Source organism: Myotis lucifugus, unplaced genomic scaffold (genome assembly GCF_000147115.1).
Source record: "Myotis lucifugus unplaced genomic scaffold, Myoluc2.0 scaffold_100, whole genome shotgun sequence".
NCBI lineage: Eukaryota > Metazoa > Chordata > Mammalia > Chiroptera > Vespertilionidae > Myotis > Myotis lucifugus.
In genome coordinates this window covers 4173785-4193339 of record NW_005871148.1, presented here as the reverse complement: position 1 = coordinate 4193339, position 19555 = coordinate 4173785, and the positions used below count along the sequence as shown (strand labels likewise).

The 19555-nt window shown below is 44.0% G+C and overlaps 1 protein-coding gene across 9 annotated transcripts in view; it reads right to left on the bottom strand.

Annotated features, from left to right (window-relative positions):
- The window catches only part of PECAM1 (platelet and endothelial cell adhesion molecule 1), a 51457-nt gene that overhangs the window by 22601 nt on the left and 9301 nt on the right, over positions 1–19555 (bottom strand). For 7 of the 9 annotated variants that reach the window (XM_014458919.2, XM_006092448.3, XM_014458920.2 and 4 more), the window contains exons 4-12: positions 17049–17354; positions 14873–15148; positions 10285–10527; positions 8312–8587; positions 6253–6540; positions 5523–5630; positions 4108–4135; positions 3261–3334; positions 117–170 (exon numbers count right to left, since the gene is read on the bottom strand). In XM_014458919.2, coding sequence (XP_014314405.1) covers positions 117–170; positions 3261–3334; positions 4108–4135; positions 5523–5630; positions 6253–6540; positions 8312–8587; positions 10285–10527; positions 14873–15148; positions 17049–17354 — 1653 coding nt within the window. The remainder of the gene's footprint in view (positions 1–116; positions 171–3260; positions 3335–4107; positions 4136–5522; positions 5631–6252; positions 6541–8311; positions 8588–10284; positions 10528–14872; positions 15149–17048; positions 17355–19555) is intronic. The other 2 variants (XM_023756999.1, XM_014458923.2) reach the window with 2 other exon arrangements.

Here is a 19555-nt window from a genome sequence, read left to right as displayed (position 1 = left end):
AGAGGTGGGGAAATACCCACCCACAGGTTATTAACAGCTTTAGTTCTTCTCCTAGGGGTCTTTTTTCATGTAAAGGTTTCTAATTTTTTTAAAAACCCACTACATTATATAATTACCTTTCTTTTCTTTTACTGGGTTTGTTTCATGGTTTCCAATATCTTCATCGTAACCTAGTTTGGAAAATAACAATTAGGATGGGTGGCAGCGGAAATTCTAGTTTTCTATACATAACTTTTTTCCTCCCTCCTTCCCCCCCGCCCCCACTTCCCCCTCCCTCAGCAGTGTCTAGGTTCTGGATCCCCTCCTGGTCTCCCCGTGGCCCCATCCAACCCTACTGTGTGGTCTCTCCCTAACACCGTGGGATGGCCGCCATCCCGTGGGAGGGACACTTGTGCTTATGAATGGTTTAAGATTCCGAACTGTTCACTCTGAGCAAGTTCATGAGAAATTAAACTTAATTGCAAAAGGGACGGCTCTGTAACCACAACCATGAAGGACACTAGGACACTAACCTCCTCCAGCTGGAGAAGGAGACCCATAAGAACAGGTTTAAAAGGCAGTGAGTGCCTCTAGGCCGCCACCTCAGTAGGCAAACAAATGTTTGATCTTTTTTAAAAAAATTTTTAATCTTTATTGTTGAAAGTATTACATATGTCCCCATTTTTTCCCCATTGACCCCCTCTAGCCCGCCCCTGCCCCAGGTTGTTCTTTATTAAAAACAATTCTTCAGAATGTTATAAATAAACTAGTGGCCCGGTGCACAAATCTGTACACATTGAAAGGAAATTACTTAGAAGAAATATTTTAATATCGCTATTCACCCTTTCTCTATAATAGAAGTGTCAACCAAATTCATGATTGACAATGACAGATGGAAACACATGTGTCCGATTGGCGCCAGCAAGAGCTTTATATGGATCGCGCATATGCGAGTCAACTTAGCCTTTTATATATATAGAACTAGAGGCCCGGCGCATGGAATTTGTGCGCAGATACAGTCCCTAGGCCTGGCCTGCAATCAGGGCCATTTTCCCCAGCTGCCCACAGCCGGCCCCGCCCCCTGCTGCCACTCCCCTCCTGCGGTTCCCCATTTGCCATTGGGCAATCAGGGCCTGATGGCCAGAGGAAGGGACCAAGAGGTCAGCCATTCCCACCCACTCATCGGCCCCGCCCTTGCCATGGGTTTCCCTCTGTGTGTGGGGTGACTGGTGGGGTGGGGGCCTTGGCCTGGCACCACCCGCATCCCCCACCACCCACCCCTGGTTCCCTGTTCACCATCGGGCAATCAGAGCCTGCCGGATGGGGAAAGGGACCAAGAGGTGGTCAGTGCACCTCATAGTGACTGAGTGGTCATTCTGATTGTTCCGCTGTTAGGGTCAATTTGCATATTACCCTTTTATTATATAAGATAAACTTGCTTAATTAGACCTGCTTTGTGATTTAGCTAAACTTTTTCCAGCCCAGTGAAGCACCCCAACTTCTCTTTCACGTAATTGTCAGCAACACCGCAGTAAATATCAACATGAAGCAGATTATTATTGTAGATCACGCAGGGAGAACAAAGGGTAAAATATTTAACTACAGCAGTGTTTGACTATATTCTGCACAGTGAGAAAACCTGAAGTCATTTTCAAGGTCCACCATTTCTTACTTCTTTTCAGTCAGGTCAAGTTTCTAAGCTTTCTAAATCTCCATTTTCTGGCTAATGAAAAGAAAATAGGATTCCACCAAATCTCCTATTTAGCTACTTCAGGACTTCTGTGAGGATCAAATGAGATGAGGCATGGGAAAATGCTTCACAGACATTTGGTTAAAGTGTAACATGTTTCCACCTGGCTATAAAGCAAGTCATGTTCCTGGGCTGAAGAAACTGCAAGGAGGCTAGTCTCTAGGGAGAGGAAACTGGGCATTGCTACATGACATCATTACCCAGATGGACACTTAGCATATTAGGCTTTTATATATATAGATACTATCCCTGACGAACACAAGGCTTTCCATTATGTATTTGAACTAATTGCTATTGTGATTACCAACATATATTTATAAACTGAAATAATCCATGGAGAGACAACCCAAGAATTGGACTGTTTCTTGCATTTTGGATATTTGGGGGAAATTCTATTTTAATATGTCTATATCAACATTTCATTTAAAGTATCTCAGTGTTTCTGTATAGATAATACAATAGCCAGCAGAACCCACCTTCTACCACAAAAAGGTATTTTCTCTATAGCACTGGATTCCTTTTTGCCAAATAGTCACTAAAGTTTTCTGAATGTAGTTTCTTAAGTGATTTATTTGCTCTTTTCTCTTTACTGGAGCATTACTTTTGTTACTACAAATGTTTTATTTCACTTTTTAAAGGTATATGATTCATTACTAAAAGAATTGCTGGATTCTTAAAACACAGCTCTCAAGTATGCATTGTAAAAGGCATATCCTGAAATTTTCTTATTACATATTTATTTTTATTCTCTTTACATTTTTTAAATTTTTTTTCTTTCTTCCTTTCTTTTTCTGTTGTACTTTTCTTCTGAACTTTTTCTTATTTTGTAAGATACTGTTACTGACTTAGAAAAGAACATGGGCATCCTACTCCCAAACCTGCTGAAAAAGAAAGAAAACTGCTCCAAATCTGGCCCAGGACAAAACTTCCTGTGTGATGTAATTACAGTCCCCTCTTTGAGCAATTTTCTCTTAGACTTAAAGGGATTAAGAACTCCTGGGATTGGCTACCCAGCCTACTGCGCAGATGCAAGCTTGCAATAAGGCTCATAACCAGGTAGCCCTATGTTGTTGCATTCTTTTTAAAAATGCCTCTACTAACAGAGAAATAGTTCAATTGGTTTCCTGTTGTGTCAAGTGTGAAATGAAAATGTCTGGTGCTTGTAATAATCCCATCTGAGAAGATGTTTTATCGATGCCTCAATTTGTTCTCTGGCCTCTCTTACAAGGGGAGGGTGATGACGCTCGGACAGTGTTCAAAGTCTTTGCAGATGAGCCAGGATGGGGATTCACAGCATTATCATTATTGTCCACCTTTCATTCCTCGGATGTTCAGAAGGTGGTGACATTAGAGTAAAATGTCCTGCCTTTCTGTTCTGTTTTGCTTATCAGTTCACCATCCAGTGGCTGATGAGGTGAAACTGCCCTGCCTGAGGGTGGGGCTTCCCTAGGAACTTATCCCCACCACCTGCTTCTAAGAGGGGTAGCAAGTTGGGACACCTCTTAGTAACGGCAGGAAACCGTGACTGTACCGTAAGGTCTGTTGGCTTCGGTACTGGATCCTGGCATCTTCTCATTGTTGGAGGTCAGAAGTGGTGCTGCCGGCCTTAAAAGGAAATTTGAAAAGGAAAAAAATATACAACTTTTTTTTTGGCTCTAATGTCAAACCAACAAAATAATCAAGGAAAGATCATTTAATAATAATCAAGGTAAACCAGGAAGAGATTTCCGAAGCGAGGCCAACTTTACACTCTCATTTGGAAAACTGACTTTTTCTTTCAGTGAGATTATTTAACAAGCACTTTTTGCTGTTAAGAGGAGTGTCAGGGCCAATGGGCACAGTAACAACAGGAGTCCTTTCCTAAGTGAGCCCCAACCCCCTGAATTCCTCATTCTGTGCTACAAAGCCATTGTTTGCTTGTTTTTGTTCTCTTTTTTAAAATTTTTTCTTTTGTACCCATGCTTTTGGATTTTTAATTTCAAGAACAGTAAAAATAGTACAACTACTATATATATATATATATATATATATATATATATATATATATATGCCAACGCTATTTTGCAAAGTAGGTACATTTTAAAAATTCTTTCTACTACCACTGTAATTTCATAAGGAAAAGGGGATTTCACACGTAACAGTGTAGGAAGGATGTGACCTCAGAATAAAGCTATGTCTTCACAGGAAAGGACAGCTGGCAATCTTTCACTGGGACACACACACACACACACCCACACACACCCCTATACTACTCACACCCTTGTTATTCAGAGTTCCCCAAGAACCACTGAACACTTCCTAATGACCAGACTCTCCCTACAGACAAGTCTGTCTGTGCCCACAGAGCAGCCGCCTCTCTTCCCCGGACACACACTGACCTGGACATCTCCACGGGCATCTGCTTGGCTTTAAAAGAGAAAGAGAAAAACCAAAGTCAGTACAAAGTGTCCATGTCTATAACAGATAGGAACCCTCATTTCAATCACATTTGACTTTCTTGAAGATTGGTTAACCATAAAAAGAGAACAGAAAGCCAAATATATTTCCACTTTTAAAAAAAGGGAAAAACAAAACAAAAAAAGCAGGCCTTCTCTCAAATTTATTCTGAGAGATTTCACATCATTTCATCCAGAAATATGACATTTTGTTGTGTTAGCCAGGAGCTATTTCCTTTAGTGGAACAAGGTAGAGTGAAGACAATGGTACAGGAACCAGATTAGCCAGATAAAAAGGCAACTTTTTAAAAAATATGGTTTTTTTAAATTGATTACAGAGAGAAGAAGGGAAGAGAGATAGAAACATCAATGATGAGAGAGAATTATTGAGTGGCTGCTTCCTGCATGCCCCCTACTGGGGATGGAGCCCACAACCCAGGCATGTGCCCTGGCTGGGAATCGAACTTCAATCTCCTGGTTCCTGAGTCAATGCTCAACCACTGAGCCATACCGGCCAGGCAAAAGGCAACTTCTTGACTCAAGACAGTTCCAAAGAGTAAAGGCTACATTAATCCCTATGCTTTGAATTCCAAGCTGGCCTGAGAACGAGTCTGTCCTCTAGCCTTGTCTGTTCTGTGATGGCCCGGTTCCCTGAGAAGGGGTTTATTCTGGAACCTGTCTTTTCAGAGGGATTTCCTGTTCTAGAAAAAAAACAAGGCCCCTTCTTATCTAATCTGTACCCTTCCCAAGCAGCAGCACCAAGGCTCCAACAAAAACCGCCTTATCCCACACAAATCTTGGCAGAAGGTACTGGTGCTGGGCCCTTTTCCTTGAGTCCAGGCTAACTGGCTGTGATGCCAGAGTATCGACAGGTGGCCCTGGCTTCCTTTCCAGGTTCCATGTGTGGCTAACCTCAAGCACAGGGTAGAAAACACGGCACAACAGACAGATTAATTGGGGGGCATTCAGTGTGTGGGGGGCTGTCTCCAAAACACTCTCACCCCACTCTGCCACCTGCAGAACTAAATGTGGCCAAACCCACAGAGACGGCTTCTTCTGACCATACATAGATGGGACTTTCCCCCAAATTCATTTTTTCTGGGTTGCCCAACTAGGAAAGCAACCGCTTTCCTTTATGCCTAGTGAAATCCAGGGGCAGTAAAAGCTCCTCACCCACCGAAGCCAAGATCTTTGGTTATCAAGGTGACACCGAGAAGAACAACTGTGGTCAGTTACATCTCCTGAGCTCCCGCTGGGGCAGAGCACAGCCGCCCCTAAGGCTGCATGAAGCCCCTCACATCCATGGCAGTTTCCTGGCAAGAGCAACCTGTCAGAAGGCAATGAAGAACTGTGCTCACCCTTGGCTTTCTTCCAAAAATAGTATCTGGCCCCAACTGCCAAGATGGCAATTATCACTGCGATGACAACCACTGCAATAACTCCTTTCTTCCATGGGGCAAGAAAGACTGGAAATAAGAAAAATTAAAATAGTTTTTTTTTCTCTGCCAGCAAGAAACAATATTAGCCTTAAGCAACAAATAAGACTGATTTGTAGCTTCTGTAATCGCATCTTATACCAAGCATCTACCTCTGAGGGATTCTGTGTTCAGAGTTGGGGCAGAAATGATTGTTCTTGCTGCGGAGTCAGCATCGTCTTAAAGAACTGGAGGACTAACGTAGCCTTTCTGGGTCTGTGTGGTCCTCCTCCTTCTCTAGGAAACCACCCTCTTTATTCACATAGGTGGGCTCCTCTAACCATCTCTGTTCTGCATGACCCAATCCCCATGGCCACCGGTGGCTCATGGGGAGATGTTTGACCTAAGGTGGGCCATCTGCTACCTCTCCACCAAGAATTTGGAATTACAACTGTGTGAAATACTTCCAATTCCTTGTAATACTTCCAATTCCTCTTTTATATTTAATTTGAGTTGGTTTCTGTCACTTACGACCAAAGAGCTTGGAGGACATTGGTCTCGTTGCCCTCAGTAATAAGCACTGAACCCCACCCACTTCCTCTTACAAATGGTGAGCTCGCTGGCCTCACCCTTCGTGGCCACATTCCATCTCACTGTTGAGACCGTGACTCACCTTTGACAGTCAATAAGTTGCTTTGGGGGATATTTTTGGCAGCGTTGGCTCTGTTGGAGGCCGTGCAGTAATACTGTCCCCCCTGTTCCGTGCCAGCCGGTGACTTGTACCACATGACCTGGGTTTCATTCGAGATTTTTACGTGGAAGGGCCTGACGTCCTCTTCTCTGTAAAACTTGTAGGTGATTGGACCAGATGCGTTGTTCACGAAGCATCGAAGCACAAGATCATCCCCAGACTCCACTTGTTTATTATTCAGGATAGCGAGCTTGACCTCAACCACCGGAGCTGAAAAGCAGGAAAAGGATTAGCACTGAGAAAAGACAGGAGGTTGGGGATTGAGGGGTGAAGATCATGACACAGCCACCGCTCATGGCTAGCCTCCACCTACACCGTGACTCAGACTTGGATTTTGTCTCTCCTCTTAGCCCACATTCTTCAGTTAGTCCAGCAGGGCAGCAACAGATGTCTCCTGTCCTCATGTGTTGATTAAACACGATGTTTCACTTACCACCTCAAGGATTACTGACTACTCAGCTTGACTATACCCATTTCCTTATGTGTTCTTTAGAGGTCTATTCTGCATGAGTCTGTGCATGTGCAGCAGTGTGAGTGTGTGAGTGTGTGTGTGTGCGCACGAGTGTGTGGTTTCTTTGCTTACAAAGGTACATGGCATTTCCAGCGCTAAATAACAAGTAACTTAAAAACAAAGAAGATGTCTTTTTTAAATATGCCCTAAAGCATTAGTTGCTTCATGTATATGGATGTCAATTTGAAAAGTATGGCTATTCTTAGACCATATATCAATAGTAGCAGGAATCTCTATCCAACTCAAGATGTCCACATGGCACATGTAGATAAAAGTTATTAAACCAGAAGAAAGAGGAGGAAGAGAAGGGAGGCTTATATGATTTTTACAACAGGATGCAGACTATCTCAGAGATGCAGGCAATGGCACTCCTAAGGCTGAGAGACACAGATAGAGACTCAAGGAAAAATATCCACCCAGGACAATGGGTATATGAGTCCTAAGCCATTGTTAGCATGTCCTGTGAGACTACAGCCTGCAGCTCTAATGACAGGTTCTCACATGACATTGCCTGACAAGGGTCAACCACAGAGAAGAGCTCTGGTCAACAACGCAGATGACTGGCAGTTCACCTAAAAAGGAGCAAATGCTAAGAGAGCCCAAAAGCACAACTTTAGAGCTTCCTGAAGTCAGGATACTTCACTCTTATGTTCACTTGAAAGGTTCTGAAAAGAAAGGGCACTGGCCACACCAATAGCCCCCAGATATTTTCTGGCTCCATTGACCTGGGTGTTGTCCTGCTTGGCTACATGTTATATTTATGGACTTGGCATAAGTACCACCCACTTCCCTTGTCCACACCATCCCTGCATATTCTGAAACCTTTGAAAATGTGACCTAAAGCCCACACCCCACATGATAACTTTTTTTCAAATCCTCACCTGAGGATATGTTTAGAGAGAAGGAGAAGGAGAAGGAGAAGGAGAAGGAGAAGGAGAAGGAGGAGGAGGAGGAGGAGGAGGAGGAGGAGGAGGAGGAGGAGGAGGAGGAGGAGAAGGAGGAGAAGGAGGAGGAGAAGGAGGAGAAAAAGAAGGAGAAGGAGAAGGAGAGAAGGAGGAGAAGGAGGAGAGAAGGAGGAGAAGGAGGAGAAGTAGAAGGAGAAGTAGAAGGAGGAGGAGAAGGAGAAGAAGAAGAAGAAGAAGAAGAAGAAGAAGAAGAAGAAGGAGGAGGAGGAGGAGGAGGAGGAGGAGGAGGAGGAGGAGGAGGAGGAGGAGGAGGAGGAGAAGAAAGAGAGAGAGAGAGAGAGAGAGAGAGAGAGAGAGAGAGAGAGAGAGAGAAATATCTTTATGAAAGAGAAACATCGCTTGGTTGCCTCCCATACACACCTTGACCACGGATCAAACCTGAAACCTAAGTATGTACCCTGACTGGGAATTGAACCCGCTACTTTTTGGTGTATGTGATGACACTCCAACCAACTGAGCCACCTGGCCAAGGCCCCTGATTTCTTCTCATAGCACAGCAACTTACCTATCACCTTGACCACCAGAGGTTCACTGATCACTGCAGGGGAGGAATGGCAATTATCTGCCAGACACTGGTATTCGGTGTCTTCCGTGGGGTTGTCTTTGAATACTGCGGGCTCATTTGAGCCTACGGTGTAATTCTCCACAATGTTACTTGCTTTCAAAAGGTGATAAGAAATAGGCGTGGTTCCATTTATGGATTGGCAATGGACTTCTATGGTCTGTCCTTTTATCACCTCAGACTTGAAGTCATAAAAAATCCTGGGCCTGGAGAGCATTTCTAGAATGACACAGAGAGAAACAATCTGAAGCAACACATCCCACCCAAGGGATTCTTTCTCCAAACTCTGGGCTTCACTCTCTCTGTCATTACTGTGATTTTAAGTGCCTGCCTGCCTCATCTACCTATACAGGCCTCCTTTAAAATCGGCAGGGAGTGTGTGTGTGTGTGTGTGTGTGTGTGTGTGTGTGTGTGTGTTGAGGAGACAGAGGGAAAGGGAATGAATGCTATAAATAAAAGATGATATAAATTCAAGAAAAACATACACCCCTCTAAATACATGTTTATAGTTTCATACATGCACATCCATATGGGGTTATTTTCTTTGTTTTTTTGTTTTTTGTTTTGTATTGAGAACGGATGCACACAGGAAAAGCATTAAAAACACAAAAACGAGAGCATTATGCTAAGTGAAATAAGCCAGTCAGAGAAGGGTAAGTATCACATGATCTCACTCATTTGTGGAATATAATGAACAATGTAAACTGATGAACAAAAAATAGATCCAGAGACATAGAAACATCGAATAGACCGTCAAACCTCAGAGGGAAGGCAGGGGAGGTTTGGGGAGGGGGGTGGGTAAGAGATCAACCAAAGGACTTGTATGCATGCATATAAGCATAACCAATGGACACAGACAGTAGGGGAGTAAGGGCATGTGATGGGGGGTGGGGGGGTGTGGAAGCTGTCGGGGAGAGGAAATGGGGGGAAAAAGGAGATATATGTAATACTTTCAACAATAAAGAATTTAAATTAAAAACAAAACACAAAAACAAGAACACAAACAGAATATCTTTTCAAACAAATTCTCAGTGCCTCAGCCTCTCCTGATTGGAAATCGCATGCCTCCCAAACAAGAATCCTACTAGGTCATTACTTAGAAGTTAGCTTATTCATAAAGCTTCTATAATGAAATGATCTCCTCCAAAGAACTAAAATGGAATGACCCACATTTGTGTCTTGCATTATTTCCTTTTGAGTTAGATGACTAGAGGATCGATAGTAGGTTGAGATCCTGGTTCAGTTCAGACTAAGATCTTGGTTGGAGAAACCATAGCCACAGATTAAACTGAAAGACCATGACTAAATAATGACAGTGATAGTGACAGCTTGACCAGAGTTCATTTAGAACCCCTCTACTCAAAGTGTGGCCCAGGGCCCAGCAGAGCCAGCATCCTCAAGGCGCTAGTAAGAGATGTGGAATCTGGCCCCATCCTAACCTACCTTGTAACCAGGTTTTGCACATTCATCAAGTCTAAGACTCGCAGCTCTAGGCGGTCCCAGTACCTACATTCTGCCCACCAGAAGTCCTAGACCTTCTGGTCAGCCAGGATATGGATTAAAAACTGGAGCTTCGGCCTTAAAGTTTAGTGTTGACTAAACAGTGTTTCTTGCTGGAACTTATGGGTAGGTGCCTGCTCCAGCAGCCAGAATCCTGCCAATTCAAAGGCCACATCATCAGCATGCAGCCACCATAAAGCCATGAAAATGCTTTTAGCCCACAATATTTCCTTTGTATCGCCCCTCTCCTGTACTCTAAGCAGAAATACTACTTGCTTCTGTCCGGTCTCTCGATTTCACTCATCTCCCTTTCCCTCGAGTTCTTATCCTGCCTCAGTCTGATCTGCCTTCAGATCGGAGAGGGTGGCAACTTCCCTTTTTCCCACTCAGCTCTGAGCCAGCAAGGACGTACTCACCACACACGGTTATCAAGACTTCATTGCTTTTTTTGATCACCTTGCCCAGGCCTGCGATACAGGTGTAGTTCCCACTGTCCCATTTTGAGACTATCTTGGTGAAATTTTGAGCCTGTGACACATTCATGTCTCCCTTCTGGATGGCGAAGTCAACTGTATGTGGGACGGAGCACCACAGGTTCAGGCTGTCATCCTCGTCCAGATGTGTGGCGGAAGATTCCAGCTTGGGTTTGGGAAACAGCTCTGAAAAACCAGTGAGTGGGAATGGAGTGAGACGTTTCTGGGAACCACTCCCAAACCCCCTTCACAGAGAGTCCCTGGCCCAGCTGCTTTTGGCAGAACCAACTCCCAACTTCCTTCAAAAAGGTTTCCTTTGCCTCTCAAGGACCTGATAATCACACAATTGAAGAACTGGCAGGTTTGCGTCCCTTGTTAATCCAAATTATTTCATAGACATGGATTAGGAAAGTTTTACAACTTGTAAAGATTCATGCATTTACCTCTTTGTTCATTCACTCACACATTTTATTCCATAAGTATTTATTTCAAGCTATTTCTGTGCTGGGCACCTCGGTTGGCCTTGGGGAGACATAGTGAGAAAGAAACAGTCCCTGACTTCCAAGCGCTGACGTCTGGTGAGCTACTCAAACACGATGTTTGCAGCAGAGCCCATAGAGGGGCCACTGGACCTAGGCTCGGAGGAAGTCATCCAGGCAAAGAGGGAAAGGGTCATAGGCAGAGGGAACAGCATGTGGAAGACCTGGCAGAAGGTTCAAGCATCTGAAAGTTCAGTTGCCCTGGAACATAGTGGGAGTAGAAGAGGCCAAAGGAGGCCTATGGATCTTGAAGAATCTTGGAAACCACCCAAAGACGTATGGATTGCATTCCCACAGCAGTGGGAAGCATGGGGAGTCTGGGTCAGGGGAAGGACATAGATGTGCGTTGTGGGGAGATCTCTGGGAGTAGAATGAATGGGTGATACCTCCTGAGGTCAAGTTGTGAGCTACATATCCTATGCCACTTTAAGGAGTTATTAGTACACTCATTTAGGTTGCATGGCAACAGTAGTAAAGACGGAACTTGACTTTTAAGAGGTTTTGCCTTATTTATTTATTTTAAATATTGGCCCTTCTGCTTGCTAGCTTTTTTATTAAAGGCCAGTTTTGCCTTATTTAAATATTTCCTGAAATATATCAATATTTCATAGTTATAGTATGTGTCTTATTTTCAGCTACAGGGAAAGTACTAATTAACTACTTAACCAATGTGAAGACTTGGCTCCTTCATGTAAAGTTTACATTATAAACCAATGCACCCTGACTTCATGGTTATGTCCTTGATGCAGAACGAAGGAGTTCAGTAATTCTATTTTTTTTTTTCAAATCCTCACTCGAGGATATTTTTCCATTGATTTTTAAAGAGAGTGGAAGAGAGAGGAAAAGACAGAGAGAAATATCGATGTGAGAGAAACACATGGATTGGTTGCCTCCTGCATACACCCTGACCAGGGTCTGGGCTGGGGAGGAGCCTGCAACCAAGATATATGCTCTTGACTGGAACTGAACTCGGGACCCTTCAGTCCACAGACTAACGGTCTATTCACTGAGCCAAACCAATGAGGGTGAGGAGTCAGTAATTCTTGAGACACTCTGCATATTGAGAAAGGGACTGAGTCCCAAAGTTCCTGTTAGGAAAGCTTCTTGGGCTTGAGTTTTGAGACTGCAATCAGGAATCAGGAAATCGAATTCTACCTTTGCCTATAAATTTGCCTGCTGTACAGGTTTGGGGGTACAAATTAACATTGTCATCATTGATGTGATCATCATTGTTATGGAAGTGACTTCCATCTAGTCCACAGTGTCTTCCTAGTTTCCTGTACAGGGAATAAAATAAAACTTCAAGTAAGGTGGTGCCCCAATAATTAATCGATATTTTATTAGAGCACATGCCACCCTTCCTTCCTTCCATATAGTTGGTGTTGACTCCTCACCCTAGCCGGTTTTCATAGCTCTAGGTTAGGAGTGGGGAAAAGGAACCAAAGAAATTGACATCCTAAAGTGCCTTACAATCTCATTGGGCAGATTCCAAACAAATGTGAAAAAGTGACTTAGATTAAAAAAAAATCCCAAAGCAATGACTTTACATTTAAAAATATGTAAACAAAAAGGTCAAAAATAGAAACCATGTTGCTGAGATGGGTCCAAGGCGGTTTACAATTAGGAAGGAAATGTTAGGGAACAGTCTACTTGTAAAGGAGATAATGGAAACAGACTGGCAGAGCCATGACGTAGACTAAGAAGGATCAGTCTTTTATTCACTCATGAACGGATATTCATGGAGCTCCTAATGTGCCAGGTTCTAAGCATCAATGACTTACGATGAATTGAGCCCACAGACCTGGTCGTTCAAGAGCTCACACCAGGGGGTGAAGACAGATGCTAAATCTTTGCAGTGACTGTTGACGTCAAGGTATGAGCAGAGGGCAATGGGACCTGAGGTGTGACCGTGGGACTCTGCCTGGGGGAGCCTGGATTGAGATTTGGGGCTTAGTCCTTAAGGACAACAGAAGTTTTTCAGTGGCCAAGGAGAAAGAATAGGCTGAGTGGGGAGAGATGCTTGGAAGAGGGTGGGGTCAAGGTGAAGGATCATGGCCCCACAGGAGTCGAAGCCCAGGAATAGTTATGCCAAATAGGGGCCATCTTACGAGGGCTTCTTCTGCAGCTGGCTGAAGGATGAATTGGGACAGAGATGCTCAGGGAGAACCCTGGTGTGAGGCCAGTGTTAGGAAGGTGATTGTAGAGCTGAGAAAGACAGGACAACAGTGACAGACTTGTCAGCACTTGGTAACAGATTGGATCTTAAAAGATAGACAGTGGGGGGTGAAAGAAACCTTTTTTCTATCCAAAGACAAATGACAAATCCAATGATTTTTATGCTCACAAAATTATTTTGAGCCTCCAATATTACTGTATAGAGCCATTTACAGTGAGGCTTGATAGTAACAGGGACATGGAAAACCAGATGCATTAAGTGGGCTTGCAGACATTTCCAAAGGCTTGGTAGAATTTGAACATGGGGGTGTCTACCTGCCAGTTCTGAGGTGCTGGGTCAGTGCCACATAGAAAGGAGGGAGCTCAGGCTCACAGTGCAGGCAGGCAGAGGGCATGAAAGGACAGACCGAGCATAACACTTGGCTTTCCTGGGCATGGAGACTAATCTACCAAATGACTTGTATGCCCCACACGGCACACACATCTGAATGTGGGTGATCAGCTACAATAGTAACTTATGGTCCAACGATGCTGTATGCTTTCCTAAAGTAGCCTGGCCCAAGGGAGAAGGATGCTTCTTAACTGGTGAAACAATCCATATGTTCACCACTTGGTCCCTGTTGCTCTCACGGCAATAGGCCAAGCCTTTATTTACTTCCTCATTGCATTGCATTCTAAAGGTTTGTTTATGTCTGCGGATTCTTCAAGGGCAAAGCCTGACTTTAGGCAGCTTTCTATCCCCAACAGGTTGCCCAAAAAAACAGAAGGTGCTCAGTATATGTTGAATACTTTTCTCTAATGAAATAAGACATGTCTTATCCAGTGAAAAACATCATGTGCCTCATAATATTTGTTATTATCAACAATAAACTAAATTGCTAGCACACACTATAGACCAGCAGGATCCAGCACACATGCCAATCACCTAGTTGGGGTGTTGGCAGCCTACCTATGATACTGGGGGACTGTTGCTGCGACACTCAATGCTCATCACATAGGAGGCTTTCAGTAAATGGATGAACAGACGAAGAAATGAATGAACACCTTCCTTTGGGAATGAAGAAGTGCTGACTCTCGAGAATAAAATAAACATCTGCTCGTGACATCAGAAAGAAAAAGAAAAGAAATGCTGACTCTCTCTGTTCTCTGAGACACTTTCATCCTATATTCATGTGTTCATGCAACAAATAAGTTTTGAATTCCTACTGTGTGCCAGGCACTGTATAAAATAGGTAATGCTCCTGCCCTCATCAGCTTACACTCTAGATTCCACATCCATAAAACTGGAATCATGACACAGATCTCATAGCATTGTTATGATCATGAAATCAGAAAGTAGGCAAGCCAGTCACACAGTGCTCAACAAGAGGATTTGTTACCATTTGTGAGTTTGCTAATGCTTTTGCATCCTTGACCCTGTCATAGGGCCTGTCTGGTACTCTCACACAGTGCTTGGCACAGAGGAAAGATAAATGTGCTCTAATAATAGAAACACTAGCTAACATTCACTGGGTCCTCTTGGTGAGCTCTGTCATCTCATAGATTTGTGGCAAAGAGGCACTCGGTAAGTCACCCGAGGTCACAGAAGTGGTGAGTGGCAAAGTTGGGATCTGATGCCAGAATCTGCACCCTCAACCACCACAGCTAACTGCTTACTGGCTCTGCATTGACTTTTTCCCCACGGGCACACCTCCCACCCAAGTGCATTCATTCGGACAAGCAGGAGTAGAAATATCAGCATCACTGGCCATCCCAGATTCCAGCACAGTCGCTTCTTGAGCCTGCAATAGGCTGACACCCTCCAGGAGCACCCCTACCTGTGATGTTGACCACGATGCTGCTGACCTTGGAGATCTGGCTGGTTTCCACTTTGCACGTGTAGTTGCCGTTCTCCTTCATTGTGGCCATCACTGAGTAGGTGGCCTTATTGCCCTGCTTGCTGTGCCCCACAATGGTCTTGTCCCTCTGGATGATGATTTCTGGAAATGCCTGGACCATGGGCGTCACCTGAATGCTGCACTTAATGTGCAGCTGGTCTCCTTCGATGATCACCCCCTCGGGGTGGACGTGGAACTGGGGATTGGAGAAGGACTCTACAAGAAGAGGACAAGCCGGTTGGACTCAGGTTCAAGCCTGGGTGAGGGAAAGGGGCACTTTCTCCTCTTCTCTGCTCTTTTTGTTGCCAACCACTATTTTTCCTTATTAATTAAAAATAAACAAACTCAACCTGTCTTCTCAAACAACTTTGAGTTGGCTGCTCTGAAGCAGGGTCCCTCCCTTCTCGCTCATTCTTGCATCTTCAAACTTCTTCTTAACTGCAATTCTCTAACTTTCTTGAGCTTCCCAAAGGCTAAACCATCTTCTCTAAATCTAATCTGCAGAACCTTCTTCAAATGACCTCAGAAATAAAGAGTCATTAGAAACAGACTCTTCCCTCGCCCACCAAGCATTATCTAGGTTCCTCTTGCGCTGTTTCACACAACTCTGGGATTTCAGCATAAACAGTCCATAGCTTTCAAAAATGACAATTGTGTAGACAGTGCTATTTCATGAAAATAAATATTTAAATAACCAGATGCAAAAATAGTGTATTCTACTCCTTTCTTTAAAATGTTGGTTGTAACTGACTGAATTGATTTCATGGCTCACAGTTTGAAAACACCGTCTTAATAAAATATGTGTCAGACACCAGGGTGGGGAATCTCCAGGAGACAGAAAGAAAAGCAGGGCTAGGCCTTTGCTCCTGCTAAAAAAATAACAGATCATAGAGAGTATGTACAGATAGGGTTGTTAAAAATGCCAAAAGTGGCCCTAGCTGATTTGGCTCAGTGGATAGAGCGTCAGCCTGTGGACTGAAGGGTCCCGGGTTTGATTCCTGTCAAGGGCACATGCCTGGGTTGCAGGCTCGATCTCCAGTAGGGGGCGTGCAGGTGGCAGCCAATCAATGATTTTTCTCTCATTATTGATGCTTCTATCCCTCTCTCCTTCTCCCTTCCTCTCTAAAATCAATTAAAAATATTTTTTAAAATGCCAAAAGTGATATTAATATTTTCATATTCATTAGCTTTTTAACTATAAAGCCATTTAAATTCACACAAAAAAGCTAACGTTTAAAAACATAATCTTTCCTGAATAAAGGTCAAAAAAGGGAGAATATCTCTCAGGACCCTCAGCAAGTGCCCCTGGGGTAGCTCACTAATAACTGAAGGGTTTTTTCTTATGCTCAGATTAACTCCAGATGCACCAGAGACCTAAATGCAGGGGGGGAAATAACACATTTAAACCACAGAAACAGTAAGAGAAAACATCAATGCATTTTTTTTCTTTCATAATCTTGGAGTACGGAGGAACTTTAGGTGTGAATCACAAAGCTGAGATATCATAAGGAAGAAGGATGGATACATTTGATTAACTAAACATTAAAGGTTTTGCATTGAAAAAAATCATATAAAGAAGCTCTAAAACGACTGGGGATGTGCCCGCAACCCAGGTACATGCCCTTGACCGGAATCGAACCCGGGACCCTTGAGTCCGCAGGCCGACGCTCTATCCACTGAGCCAAACCGGTTTCGGCAAAAAATGTATTAACTTTTTAAAAAATCATACAATAAAAACAATGATAGCCCTGGCCAGTGTGACTCAGTTGGTTGGGCATCGTCCTGTGCACCAGAGGGTTGCCAGTTCGATTCCTGGTCAGGGCTCATGCCCGGTTGCAACCTTAATCCTCAGTGAGAGGTCTGCAGAAGGCAATCAATGATTCTCTCTCATCATTGATATTTCTATCTCTCACTTCCTCTCTAAAACCAAGAAAAAAAATTTTTTTTTTAAGTTTGAGAACTATGGACCTAAAGTGATTACGAACAGTCTTGAGAAGAGCAGCCCAGCCAGAAGTCCTCAGCCCCTTTCCAATCCTGGGCTCTTTCTCCCGGTACCAAACCAGCAAGCCAGAAAGAATGAAAAAAAAAAGAGAGAGAGAGAGAACAGGACTCTCACCCCTCACGGTGACCAGTTCGCTCCTGGTGGTCGCAGAGGTCTCCACGTGCCTCCCAGAAACGATGCTGGCTTGACAGAGGAAATAGATCAGACGGTCCTGTTCCTCCACTGTGAAGTCCAGCGTCACAAAATTCTGGTGCTGAGAATTTTTTTCTCTTTTTTGCTTGATAGCTTTTTTGTCTAGTTCGACTTTTTCAACTATGAAATGTACTGGGGCCTTTTCGTTGGGGACAGAACAATTGACGATCACGACTCCGCCCTCTATCGCCTCCTTCTTGTCCAGTGTCACTCTGGGACTGGACACTCCTTTGGGGAAAGAGAAAGTCCATTAGTATTAGTTTGATTGAATGGTACAAGTGAGTCATTGTGGTTGACCCATCTAAGAGTTCTTTTCTTGCCTGGCCAGTGTGACTCAGTGGTTGGGTGTCAACCTATGAACCAGGAGGTCATGGTTTGATTTCCAATCAGGGAACATGCCCAGGTTTTGGGCTCGATCCCCAGTGTGGAGTGTGCAGGAGGTAGCCGATCAATGATTCTCACCATTGATGTTTCTCTCTCTCTCCTTCTCTCTTCCTCTCTGAAATCAATAAAAATATATATTTTTAAATAATAAGAGTTCTTTTTATTTTATTCCCAGAACACCCAGTGCTACCTACCAGGTAATTACTGAGCATGTATGTGTCCAGCACTACACCAGGTACTTTGAAAAGTACAAAATATGTTGAAGATGTGGTTGGTGCTTTCAACCTTTATAATCCCATTGGGAAAACAAGTCTCCCCAAGTGAAACAGTTAAAAACAAAACAGCCCAGCCAGTATTCATTAGTATTTCTGTGGTTGTTGTTATACTTTATTGAATGCCAGTTGCAAGTTAGGTCGACTCTATATTCATTCTCATAATAAACCTCCAGGGTGGGCATGAAAGATAAAGTTATGCCCATTTTACAGATGAAGAAGGTGAAGCTCAGGGAGGTTCAAGGCTCATAGTTTTCAAGCCCCCAGAGTGGAGATTCGACCCTGGGTCTGTCTGACTCCAAGGCCAGAGGTTTGGGTATAGGAGGGGAGGGAAAGGGGATTGTGCATGGCCTCCCGTTAAAAAGCAAAGCTGAAAATAACTGAGCATCAGAGGGTGCTGCAGAGACAATGCGTGATGGAGAAGTCAGGAAAGGAGGAGGGTCTCTTTGCCTGGGGGTTCAGAGAAAATACTAGAAAGGAACAGGGCCTGAGGGGAATCTTGGAGGAAGGGTGTTATTTGGGCAGATGTTGTGGGATGGGGGCTAAGGACAGGATTTCAGGGTACACACGCACATGGGCAACTGCTCGGGCTGAGGTGTGTGAGTGGAGGGTCTAGAACAGAGAAAGGGGTGGAGAGAAAGATACATCGAGTAGTAAACCAGGTCAGATTAGGGGGAGCTGGGAGAACCTGGCTGAGATGAGATGTCCTGTCCAGGCCCCATAGTCTTGTGGTCATGAACTTCATCTTGGAGTCAGACAGACTTGCTTGCATCCTAAACTTGACTCTTCCTGGATGTGCCACCTCACCCAATCACTTATGACTCTTATGAATTTTGTTGTTGTTGTTTGTTAATTCTCACCCGAGAATATTTTTTTCAATAATTTTTAGAGAGAATGGAAGGGATGGGGAGAGACAGAGAGAGAAAAACATCGATGTGAGAGAGACACATGGATTGGTTGCCTCCTGCATGTGCCCCGACCAGTGCTGGGGATTGAACCTGCAACTCAGGTATCTACCCTTGACCAGAATTGAACCCATGACCCTTCAGCCCCCTTCAGTCCACGGGCCGACACTCTAATTACTGAGCAAAGTGGCTAGAGTGATCTTTTTTTTTTTTTTGGACCCACCAAGTTTGGAGATGGAGGGCTGTCTGCTTGGGAAGAAGACCTGGACTGTATTCATACCACTACTGTTACCTGTGGTGCAGCTGTTATGAAGGAGCTCCCCACGGGAAGGGACCATGTCTTACTCACTGCTGGATGCTGGGCCTGGCTCAGAGTAAAAACTCAATAAATGTTTAATGAATGGATCAACTGCCTTTAGTCTACCTCGAAGACCTATCATAATAACCACGGCTTAGAGGTCAACTTTAGAGTCAGATAGATCTTGGTTCTAACTCTAGCTTTGCCTTTGATGAAGTGCGAAACTCAACCTCTCTGAGCCGCAGGGTACACTCCTGTAAGCGGGAGGAACTACGCTTCTCTCCCAGTGCTACGGCAGGATTTAAATGAAATGTGTGTCAAGCACTTATAAGCATTTATCTCATGGGAGGCTAATAAATGGTAGTTCTCATTACCAGAACTAATGATAGTCTGAGTGACTCTCCTGATCACAAAAGCACAAAAATGCAGAAATGAGTTATGGCAACAGCTGTCAGAAAGTATGGGGCTGAATTTACTAACTCTGTCCATTCAATCATCCAAGTTTTAAGAAAAAGTACCCTAACTTTCTAAAGCCTGCCGGCACATTTCTTTCCAACAAACACTTCCAAA